General features: G+C 50.3%; 2 protein-coding genes across 2 annotated transcripts; one reads left to right on the top strand and one right to left on the bottom strand.

Annotated features, from left to right (window-relative positions):
- The first annotated feature begins 604 nt into the window (after positions 1 to 604).
- On the top strand, positions 605 to 3,742 carry LOC119310793. Its single transcript, XM_037586412.1, has 5 exons — positions 605 to 866; positions 1,574 to 1,677; positions 2,022 to 2,861; positions 2,937 to 3,089; positions 3,171 to 3,742. Exons 1-5 carry the CDS (start codon positions 794 to 796, stop codon positions 3,561 to 3,563), a joined length of 1,563 nt encoding a protein of 520 aa, XP_037442309.1. The 5' UTR covers positions 605 to 793; the 3' UTR covers positions 3,564 to 3,742.
- Positions 3,743 to 3,768: 26 nt separating this feature from the next.
- LOC119310794 lies at positions 3,769 to 4,936 on the bottom strand. Its single transcript, XM_037586413.1, has 2 exons — positions 4,234 to 4,936; positions 3,769 to 4,157 (listed from the first exon to the last, which is right to left on the bottom strand). The coding sequence occupies exons 1-2, from the start codon at positions 4,629 to 4,631 to the stop codon at positions 4,097 to 4,099; spliced, it is 459 nt and encodes a 152-aa protein (XP_037442310.1). The 5' UTR covers positions 4,632 to 4,936; the 3' UTR covers positions 3,769 to 4,096.
- Between the last annotated feature and the right edge of the window lie 5,190 nt (positions 4,937 to 10,126).

Consider the following 10,126-nt stretch of genomic DNA (forward strand, 5'->3'; position numbering starts at 1 on the left):
AGATATCGGCGACGCCGCCGCCGCCGCCTAGCCCGACTGCTGATGACGATGCCTCCGCGACGCCCAGCCCAACACAGAAGCCGCGCCGACTCCTTCCAACCCGCGTACGCCAACGACGCCGCCGCCGGAGGTTGAGCTCGACGTTTGATGTACTCCTTCCGTGTCCTTCCTTTTCTGTACGCCGAACTACTACGTGTCCTTTTATTTGATTGTCGAACTGTGGCATCGAATCGCCGAACTATTGCGATGATCGCCGATTTGTTGTTTCTTTGAGCGGGAACGATGGGGTTCGAATATGGGGCGCCTTGGGGGGCGGCACTTGAGGGCGTGGCTGTGGGGAAGCGAACCCCAGGGGCCGATCTCGCGCCGGCTCGCCCCCGGGCCGCTCTTTTTCGGCGTCCTGTGAGGCCGAACGGCTGGAGATGTTCTAACCTCCGGGCACAAACCTAGTTCCCGTGATGCGTGGCTGACATAGAGGCTTGTGTGCGTGCTTATGGGCTGGCCTATTTAGGGGAGCGCTACCCCCCAGTTGTTGTTGTCTCGCTAGCAAAACAGGCCCGAGATATAACGTGATAACGAGCGACCGAGACGATTTTTTCGGGAATCCTGGCCCATATCAAAGTAGGAGTACCTCACGTGCCCTGGCCTGCGGAATCCGTGTTAGGTCAGTTACTTGACCCTTCCGCCGGCGCCGACGCAACCCCCCGCCTCGCCCCTGTTCGATCCAAATCGAGCCGTACTCGCGAGAGCGAGATCCAAATCGAGATTTCTCGACCCTAGGTCTCGTCGAACCATGGGTCAGCTGATGCTCAATCGGGTGATATCGATGCAGCGGGAAAGTCGTCGCCTGCAAATACAACCCCATAGTAAGTGACCGCCTCGTTGTTATTTTCATCAGGCACAAGACCAGGTAAGGCAAGTAGATTCTTGTAGGTTGATCTAGTCTATTGTCTATTTGAGTGTAAAATTTTGATTTTTTTTCATAGAGAAAACTGTTTGGTTGAGCTAAGGTTTCTATGGTAGTATAGAAGGATTTTGTGGATCTATTTGGGTAAAGATCAAATTTTTGTGTGTGTTGTTCATATGTACTCCTACCCGTGTTATGAAAAATTTGCTATAACATCAGTGTAGCCACTCAAATACTCCCTCCGTTCCTAAATATAAGTCTTTGGAGAGATTCCACTATGAACCACATACGGAGTAAAATGAGTGAACCTATACTCTAAAATGCATCTACATACATCCGTATGTGGTTCATAGTGAAATCTCTACAAAGACTTATATTTAGGGATGGAGGGAGTATTACATAGTAAGCATACATTGGATTTGAAGAGGCCCCATTTGTCTTCCATGCTAAAGTTGGCAGGTGGCTGCCGTGCTTAGTCTGTGTGGGGTCTGAGACGATCCTTGGCAATACAACAGAGGGGAACTCAAGTCGACTGTCTATGCACCCTCTGGATAATGTGTTCCCCTGTCTTGTTTTATTTGTTTGAGCATCCTCAACGATATACTTGGGTGGTATTGCAATCTTCTATAACTTTCCACCTGTAATCATATGTATTATGTATTGCAGATGGAACAGCAGATTCAATGGTTGACAGAAAGGACTCAACCTGCAAACAAGACCATTGTTCCCAAGGTGGTGAAATACAATACCCTGGGCCACATCTTCCAGAGGTACGCCATGAAACGCTGATGATGGGCTATGAATGCTCTAACTATACTAATTGGTTGAGCTGTGCTTGGTAAATATTTAGTATGAACATATCCTTAGTGCTGCAACCTGCTACAATCCTACTGCAGCGTCCTTTCAGCAGTCAGCACATTTTCATGGTGAACCAGCCACTATTCTTTTAGAACCAAGACATTACCCTTTACTCAGCAGTCAGCACAATTGCACAGTGTGCCTTTGTATCGCGCTGCAATCATGTGCAAGCACTTTGGTTAAAATGTTACCTGACATGGTTTTCTTTATTTCTGATGTCCATTTGAAATAATTTCTCACATGCTTGTGCATGCAGGATATTTGGTGTCATATATATTCCCTACTGCCAATGCGAGATGCTGCTCGAGCTGCTTGTGTGTCTCATGCATTTAAACGTACTTGGAGATGCTATCCGAACCTTGCTTTCAATATGATAACATTGGGCATTGATATAGAATCATGTGGAGAGGACGGAATAGCTAGAAATTTTACCAACAAAGTTGACCACATATTGAAAAACCGCCCATGCATTGCCACCAAGACACTCGAGATTGTTTTCCGTTACTACAATGCCAAAGTCTGTAACATTGATAGCTGGTTTCAGGCTGCTGTTACACCGGGGATTGAAGAACTCACTATAGAACTATCTTCAAAGTCAGGAAGATATTACAACTTTCCGTGGTCACTTTTAGCCAATGAGAGTGGAAACTCGATTCGGTATCTAAATCTTGCCCGTTGTGCTTTCTCTCCGACTGACGAGTTGTGCTTTAAAAGCTTGTCAAGACTCGAGCTAAGCGATGTTGCTATTACGGGGGACCAGTTGGGATCCATTCTTCACAATTCTTTTGCTTTGCAACGGATGCAACTAAAGTTTTGCAATAAGATAATTTGCTTGAAGATACCTTTTCATCTACAACAGCTCAGATATCTGGACGTGTTTGATGGCGGCAGCTTGCTGCGGGTTATAGAGGTAGAAGCTCCAAACCTCTCTAATTTCCAGTTTATGGGTCATCGCAAAGTACACCTATCGTTTGGAGTAGGATTGCAATTCAAGAAGTTCGACTTGTACTTTCCTGGTGCTATCAGCTATGTTTGTGCTGATTTTCTGTCCAGCTTGCGATATGTTGAAGATCTTTCCCTAGGTTCACGTTGTGAGGTATATGCTAAATCCTTGGTTATCTTTGAACTGTTGATACTCATAGTATGATTGATCTGAAATATCTTTGCACAGATGATTGATACACCAGTTCTACATAGCAAATTCCTGCATCTCAAGCACTTGAATGTTGATCTTCAAGCAATGACATTTTCCCCGACCTACGACTATTGTTCTTTGATATCACTTTTTGATGCTTCTCCTTTCTTGGAGACCCTTGTCATGAATGTAAGTCACTGTCCATCTTGCAAGGATATTTAGTTACAATGATGAAACTATTAATCCAACCTATTGGCATGTCATCTTTAGGTGTTGCAGCAAAAGATGTTGCACGAGTCAATCGTGGGAGATACATCACATTTGAGGCAGATGCCAGGACACCACCATGATAGCCTCAAGACAGTGAAGATCATTGGTTTCTCCTCTGCGAAGAGCTTAGTAGAGCTAACATGCCATATCATTGAGAATACGAGCTCACTTGAGAGCCTTACATTGAACACCACAACAGGACATCCTTTCGATAGCTGTTTAACCAACAATACTGGAAAGTGCAACCTGTTGGGCGTGGATTTTATGGTGGAAGTTGGTAGAGGGCTCTTGGCTATCAGGACATATGTTGAGCCAAAAGTTCCCTCCGGAGTTGAGCTAAATGTTGTGGAGCCTTGCCGCCGATGCCATGATCAACCACCGCCGATGCCATGATCAACCACCGCCGATGCCATGATTCCTGTGTAAAAGTTCCCGCAAGTCATCATAAGTACCCTATGATTCCTGTGTAAAAGTTAAACTAGAACGTCGAGGAACCTTCTGCTGCTGCTACCCGGGTTATATACCCAAAACCCAATATTTAATGTAACTAGTAGGCTGTGAGTTGCCAGGTACCCTTTGCTGTTTGGGTAGCCAGTTCTTAGAGAAAATCCAATTTCTATTGTAACAGCCGTTTTTAACATCAATCTACTATAACAGCCTAAAATCAAAATCTTGTGTAGATTATCCAACTAAAATACGGATAAGTTAAGGCGCGTGCTAGGCGCCATCCGGATGTAGGAGGCGAGATAACAGCCACCTACAGTCGTCTGATGCGCTCGAGCGCGGCCGTTCGATCCCTTCTCTCTTCTTCTGCACACTGCTTTCTTTTCGATCCCTTCTCTCTTCTTCTGCACTGTGCTTTCTTTGCGCACGCGACACGCAGGCATCAGACGTCCTTTTCTTCACAGTGCGTCGCAGCACCACTCCTAGCAGCATAGCAGCTCTGACACTCCCTCGTGACATCGCCTCCGAGCATCGCCGGCGGCCCTGCAGCACATCGCATTGCAGTATCAGATGCTTCCGTCGAACACCTCGCAGCACTGACGCTCTTGCCGGCGAGCACCTCGCAACACCCGATGCTTCCGGCGAGCAGCCTGGCAGCACCGACGCTCCCGCCAGCAAGTGGCCTCGCAGCATCGTATGCTTCAGGCGAGCACCGGCGCTCCCACCGCCGAGCGGCCTCGCAGCACCGATGCTTCCGACGAGCACCAACGCTCCCGCCGGCAAGCGGCCTCGCAGCACCGGATGCTCCCGGCGAGCGGCGTCGCACCATGACAGGTCACAGATTCCCAATGACCATAGCAGCAACCGGCGATGCTTCGTAGCAGGGGAGCCGCCCGTGGCAGCACCGGGAGCCCTCACGCAAGACGATGTCAGGGCTAGCAGCATCAGCGCTCCACCGACGGGTGGTCGTAGCACGCCGTCGCAGCCGAGACGCCATCGCAGCCTTCGTTGCAGCATCGCCGAGCATCTGGTCCGCCGTCGGGCTTGCAGTAGCTGGACCACCTCGCAGCACCGCCGCACTCTCGTACAAATCAGCCACTCTGTCGCTGGTCTATGCAGCAGCTCATGCTGCAGCGGCGACGGTTGTCCTCTTGCAGCTGCGGGACTGCCCCCAGCCGGTAGCAACACCCTTTATTTTCCTGAGAATTCATTTGAGGGAGCTCATAGAGGTCATCCATGGCGGACCAAATCCCATGGGATAGAGCAAAAGGGAGAGGGGAGAAACGTGTGGTTGGAAAGGAACCTGCGGCTGGATAAGGAGGTCGAGGGGATAGAGCGGTGGGTGGGTCCACGGACGGCCAGACGCCTGGTAAATTGGCTGTGCCCACGAGCCAATTAAACATCCAAAACAGATAATATAATAATATGAAACAAAAAAAATTATAGATACGTTGGAGACGTAGCACACTTCTATGACGATAATTGTGACAAAATCCGGTATCATCATAGATGTGGTGGACTCCTACTTTATGAGAAAAATCATGACAGAAAATGGGCTTTTCGTCCTGGGCGGGCCGAAGACGCAGCTGCATGACATTCTTTGGGCCGTCCATGACGGAAAAAATCGTGGTAGAAGCGGGGGCGCGAAGAATATCGGGGAGTTCCCGGTTACGGTGGGTGGTCGGGGACCGAGCGATGCGCGTTTCTCTCGTACACGTAGGCGCGTGGGTGCGAGGTGTTGGGCTCTAACTGAACCCGAGCGAGGCGTTCGCCTACTGAACCCGAGCGATTGCACTGCAGGCTACGCCTTACTGAACCCAAGCGATCGATCGATGGCTGTTAACTGAACCCGATCGAGCGATTCCTTCACTACTACTGCTAACTGAAGCCGATCGAACCTGCTGCCTCTTGATGAATAATGAGCATTGTGGGGGGTTTGGATGAACAGTTCCTGGTGGGGGGTTGGATGAACAGGAACCCGTGGTAGTAGAGGCCGTTGCCGCTGGATGAACAGGACCCCGATCGATCGAGCCGGTGGATGAACATGACCCCGTGGAGTGCTGGATGAACAGGAACCCGTGAAGGACTGGATGAACAGGACCCCGTGGAGGGCTGGTTGAACAGTAGCCGGTGGAGGGCTGGATGAACAGTAGCCCGTGGAGGGGTGGTTGAACAGGACCCCATGGAGAGGGCTGGTTGAACAGTAGCTGGTGGAGGAGCGCGCGGTGGAGGCTGGATGAACAGGAGCCCGTGAATGAACAGTCACAGGTGGAGGCTGGAGGAGGTCGATGGTGGATGAACAGTAGCCCGTGGAGGTAGTCGACGGTGGAGATGAACAATATCCCGTGGAGTCCCGTTTTGCGGTACGCCACACACCTCCCGATGAACAGGACCCCCGTTTCGACCGTAGCGTTCCAACACAAGTCCGTTTCCTTCGTTTTGCGGTACGCCACACCCCTCCGATCAACATGACCCCATGTCGACCGTAGGAGGTCCAAGAGAAGTCCGTTTCCTCCGTTTTGCGGTACGCCAGACTCCTCTTGATGAACAGGACCCCGTTTCGACCATGGCCGGTCGAACACAATGCCGTTTCCTCTGTTCTGCGGTACACCAGGCCTCGTTTCCATCGGCTGTTCCATCCAAGCCGGTTGGCTCTCGATGAACAGCACGCGTTCTGTTGCCTCCCGACGAAGACGACGCATTCCGTTGCCTCCCCATGAACACGACGACGACGCAGTTTCTCCATTCTGACCCAGCCATGTACACGAGACCTGGCCGAACGTATGCACGAGTAGGCGTTCGAGATCCCGCCCGTATGTATGTACATGGCCGTATTTACTTTCTTGCACCCCGGCCGCTGTACGTACGTGTACATGCTACATGCACGCCTCTACTACGACACGTGCGTGCCTCTATTATGACACGTGCCCTTCCTTACACGGCCACGGTTCATCGCTGTAGCCTGCAGACATACCGATCGTATGTACGTACATGTTCGCGACCAGAATGACAACGCTACATACGCTTCGACCGGGTGGGTCCCGACTGTCAGGCACTTCCTTGCGTGCGAAGATGTAGCTGGTGGGTCCCAGCAGTTAGGGAGAAACATTTTTTTCGTGAAATACGGTGGCCCGTCCGGTGGGTCCCTGCTGTCAGGTGGATGAACCATTATTTTCCGTGTAATAAGGAGGCACTTCCTTGCTGCGGTCGTGGACCCAGCTGTCAGCCTCTCCACGTACAGTACTCTTCCGATGGAAGTCGTTCCTTGACCACGTTGACCATGCCGCGCCGAGAGCACTAGGGTGGTGGACGACGACGAGGCCTAGGAAGGGGACGACGCAGAGCCAGGGAAGGCGCGGCAGTAGTTTCCCACGCGGAGAGGAGTACGAGGGTTCACTGGTTCGGCTGCGGTGTGAGGTTGCCGTCGCCGAAGAATAACAGGGGGTGTGGGTGAGTAGAGGAATGGCCTGGCCAGCGGTGGGAGTAGTAGGGGGCGGTGAGGCCTCCGTGGCATCACAGCCGGCCATGGGATGCAGGAGCACGCGGCACGACCGGTGTTGGTTTGGGCGGCTGGAGCAAGAAGACCAGAGGTTGAAGAAGCACTACGGCTGTTGGATGGACATCGTACGGTCACTGGAGCTAGAATCATTCATATTGACTAAGTTGACAAAGCCCTCCGTCCCCGTCAACTTAGTGGGCTCACAAGTCAGCATCCCACTATGCTGGGTCCCAGCTAGCAGGGGGAGTATTCATTTTTTTGTGCGTAATAAGGAGGCACTTCCTTGCATGCGAAGATATAGCTGGTGGGTCCGATCTGTCAGTGGGGGGAACGTTTTTTTTCACGAAATACAGAGGCCCTTCCGGTGGGCCCCAGATGTCAGGTGGAGGAATCATTATTTTGCGCGCAATAAGGAGGCATTTTCTTGTGTGCGACCGTGGACCCAGCTATTAGCCTCTCCACGTACAATCCACGTCCGATGGATGTCGTTCGTTGACCACGTTGACCACACCGCTCCGAGAGCACTAGGGCGATGGACGATGGCGAGGCCTAGGAAGGGAACGACATGGAGCTGGTGAAGACTCGGCAGTGGTTGCCCACGCGGTGGGCAGTACAAGGGTTTACTGGTCCGGCTGCTGTCGCGGGAAAATAACAGGAGATGTGGGTGAGTAGAGGAATGGCCTGGCCAGCAATGGAGTAGGGTGGGGCGGTGCGGCCTGTGCGGCACCATAGCCGGTCACGGGAGGTGGGAGCAGGCAGTCCCACCGGCGCTGGTTTGGGCGGCTAGAGCAAGAAGATCAGATATTGAAGAAGCAACACGGCCGTTAGATTAACATCCAACGGTCACTACTGCTAGAATCGTTTGTGGACTAAGTTGACAAAGCCTTTCATACACGTCAATGTAGTAGACCCACAAGTCAGCCTCCAAATCTGTCCCAAACAGCATACAACCAGAAATTTCTAACCAGATTTAAATTAATTTAAAAACTAAACATATCTTAATTTAAATCCAATGAAATTTTACCCGCGCAAAAACAATGAAATTTAAAATATCAAAATCCGAAAGAAAAAAATATTTTGGAACTAATGGCGTGTTTGCTGTATTTTTTCATTTTACAGCCCATTTATTATTACTTATAGCCCATTTCTTATTACTTATAGCCCATTTTCTGGGCAAAATGCATCCCTCCTCGTCTTGAAAGATTTCTGGCCCAGCAGGGCGTAGAAAAGCAAGTAGGCCTACATTGATTATTCTGCAAAAAACAAAATAGCTGGGCTAGCCATTTTCAGAAAGGAAAAAAAACAAACTGGGCTGGTCATGTGCTAAACATATGAAATAAAAGCCTGGGTCCGCACAACCCAGTTGATACCCTTCTCCGCCCCGAAAAAACAAATTACTGCGTGCGCTGCTGGGTCCCTACTGTCATCCTCACCATGCACAGTCATCTCCTTATTCCTCTCGGTTGTTGACCATGTTGAGAACACCGGAGGGCGGTGCCGCGGCGAGCAAACCAAGGCGAAGGATGATGGTAAGGCCTCGGACGGGAACGAACAGGAGCCGGGGAAGATGTGCAGAGTTTTAGGGTGCGATGTGGCCACAATGCGTGCGCGGCAGCACAGCCAGCCGTGGAAGGCGGGAGCAGGCGGTCCCGCCGGCGTTGGTTTGGCTTTGGCGGCTGGAGGAAGAAGAGACTGAAGAAACACGACAGACGTTGAATGTCAAGCCAACGGTCAAGGTTGGCACAATCATTTGTTGACTAAGCCGATACCGAGTAGTATACTTTTTTATATATAGGAAGAAAAGAAAAATTGGGCTCGTTTGCCTGATAACATTCCCGAAGCTGCGACGGTTTGATCTTGTGTCGTAACTAAAACTGCGAGGAAAATGTATTTGTCTGGCCTCCTCCTCCCAGGAAACGTTCACCACATAATTAAGTGACTAGAACCCTTGGTTTTCAACCGAGAGGCCTTGGGTTCGAGTCTCAGAAACTCTCAATTTTGTCCTCCTTCCTTCCTCGCAAAAAAGAAAGAAAATCAAAGACTTGAGAAGGCGTACAGAACAAGCTAGTGTACCAGTAAAGAGACATTGCTGAGTTTTAGAAAAAAGAGAGACGTGCTCCTGTAGCTGGTTCGAATCCAAACCTATACTATGACTATATATGGTGCTATGCTACTCTGCAAGTAATGAAACTGACATATCCAACGTTCGCTTCTCCTCTTCTCTACTTACTCCGCCTAGCATCAGAAGCTCTGGCAGCAGCTACCATGTCCGCTGGCTGCTCGTCCACCTGCTCTTCAGCAGGCAACAACCAGATATGCGCCAAATCGCCACCCGTACCATCGCCTGTGGGTCTCATCACACCCCCGCCGGCACACGCACCGCAGCCGGTTGCTCATCGCAACCCGTTGCCGTTGGTGTGGTGCCACTTCTGCAAATCACGCAGAGTCATCCGTCGTGTCTCAACCACAATCCTCAACCCTGGCCGAGTCTTCTACAAATGCCCGAATCATGGGGTAATAATATGTTTAAGTGTTGTTCTGCTGCTTTCAGTTGCTGATTTTTTAATAGTTTGGTTGATGATCTTCCAATTTGATTCGTGCAGAAAAGGGAAAATTCATGTGATTTGTATTTCTGGGAAGTTGCTGATGTAGAGGAATGCAACTACGCTGATTATTTGGTTAGCCGAGGAATCGCAATACCAGCAGGTTGGGGTGTTGGACAAGTAACTGAAGGAACGACAGAAGAGGAAGATGCAGAGCAGAAGGTTAAAGATGCAGTTCCTCTGATCACGGCCAAGTAACAGCTGCTGAACGGCCTTGACAACAATGAGGAGATGAAAGAGCTTGTGAAGATAATGGGCAAAATCAATGTGCTCTATAGGATGATTGTCTCTTTATTTGCAGTGTATGTAGCACTCGTGATGTATTCAGTGGCTATGACATGAGCACTTTGCTGAAACTAGTAATGAATGAAACCTGTGTAGCAGGCTGGGCGTAGTGTTGTGAACATCTA

This window comes from Triticum dicoccoides, chromosome 5B, assembly GCF_002162155.2.
Source record: "Triticum dicoccoides isolate Atlit2015 ecotype Zavitan chromosome 5B, WEW_v2.0, whole genome shotgun sequence".
Taxonomy (NCBI): Eukaryota; Viridiplantae; Streptophyta; class Magnoliopsida; order Poales; family Poaceae; genus Triticum; species Triticum dicoccoides.

Bases quoted from the DNA above. Each gene is read 5' to 3' on its own strand.
- LOC119310793 (XM_037586412.1), top strand. From the start codon at position 794: ATGGGTCAGCTGATGCTCAATCGGGTGATATCGATGCAGCGGGAAAGT. The intron at 867-1,573 runs GTAAGTGACCGC...TATGTATTGCAG, and splicing joins CCTGCAAATACAACCCCATA to ATGGAACAGCAGATTCAATG. The intron at 2,862-2,936 runs GTATATGCTAAA...ATCTTTGCACAG, and splicing joins CCCTAGGTTCACGTTGTGAG to ATGATTGATACACCAGTTCT.
- LOC119310794 (XM_037586413.1), bottom strand. From the start codon at position 4,631: ATGCTGCAACGAAGGCTGCGATGGCGTCTCGGCTGCGACGGCGTGCTA. The intron at 4,158-4,233 runs GTGCTCGCCGGC...GATGTGCTGCAG, and splicing joins GAAGCATCGGGTGTTGCGAG to GGCCGCCGGCGATGCTCGGA.